At 28.5% G+C, this 1095-nt stretch overlaps 1 protein-coding gene across 1 annotated transcript; it reads left to right on the top strand.

The window, feature by feature from the left end:
- Positions 1–96: 96 nt before the first annotated feature.
- LOC115239500 lies at positions 97–1091 on the top strand (the record flags this gene model as incomplete). Its single annotated transcript, XM_029814087.1, has 3 exons — positions 97–264; positions 446–739; positions 900–1091. Coding segments are annotated over exons 1-3 (622 nt in total), but the record flags the coding sequence as incomplete, so codon positions are not given.
- Between the last annotated feature and the right edge of the window lie 4 nt (positions 1092–1095).

The raw sequence follows: 1095 nt of genomic DNA, 5'->3' as shown, positions 1-1095 counted from the left end.
GAAGATTGGTTACAACCACAGACTTATATATAGAAATCTATAGTCTATGATTGTAACCAAGCCAATAGTTTTGTACGCTTTTTCTACATTTTACAGTATTTTCGATGCAGGTAGAAATATTATAAATAATGAATAGAGATATACAGTTAATAACTTTAGTGGAAAGATTTCCACATTTATATGATAAGACAAATAAAAAATATAAAGATCGGATGGCAATAGAGAATTCCTGGTCATTTATAAGCGGAGAAATACAAATACCAAGTAAGTATATAAATATTATTGTATAATACAGCAATATAATATAATAGAAAATATATTTGTGACTTTACAAATAAAGTATATTAATTAACTAAATATATATATGGTTCTCAAAGTAAAAAATTAGCTTAGGTTAGGTTTAATAATGACATATACGTAAACAAATACATTTCTTTTCTTTCAGTCGCTGATTGTATTGCTCGATGGTCGTCGTTACGTAACAGATTTTCCAAAGAAAGAGCTAAAAAAATACCCTCAGGATCAGCTACGCAAACGGAATGGCCATTAATGAAACATTTAGCATTCTTACACTCTGTAGTGAAAAAACGACGAACATTTGGGAATATTGCAATAGAAGACGAATCAAACTCCTCTTTGGAATTACAGAATTTTGATCCTTATGAAGAAAATAGACTGTCCAATGAAAATAATGACTCTATGCAATACATCGATTATGAGTATTTAGACAATGAGACAGGTATATCAAAATTTCTTATTACTTCTATAATTTCTAATGTTAAATATTAATGATTATAAATATTAATGATTATAAAAATATAAACGTGATATTATAAATATTGTTGAACGAACAATGCTTTTTTCATTGATACTTATGTTAATATTTTGAACATTTGCAGGTACTTGCACCGATGATGTACCTAGCACGGAGGAATCTTTACAATCTTTGTCAGATATTTTAAGTGAAAATACATTAGCGTTTGTTAGACAACAAACAAAATCCAAAGCACTCAACACATCTACACTACAAAAGCCAATAACATCGAACACATCTACACAAAGACTCATATCATTAAATCCATCTACACAAAGACC

The sequence above is a fragment of the Formica exsecta genome, unplaced genomic scaffold, assembly GCF_003651465.1.
Source record: "Formica exsecta isolate Colony F162 unplaced genomic scaffold, ASM365146v1 C16384852, whole genome shotgun sequence".
Taxonomy (NCBI): domain Eukaryota; kingdom Metazoa; phylum Arthropoda; class Insecta; order Hymenoptera; family Formicidae; genus Formica; species Formica exsecta.
This window is presented reverse-complemented; position numbering and strand designations above follow the sequence as displayed.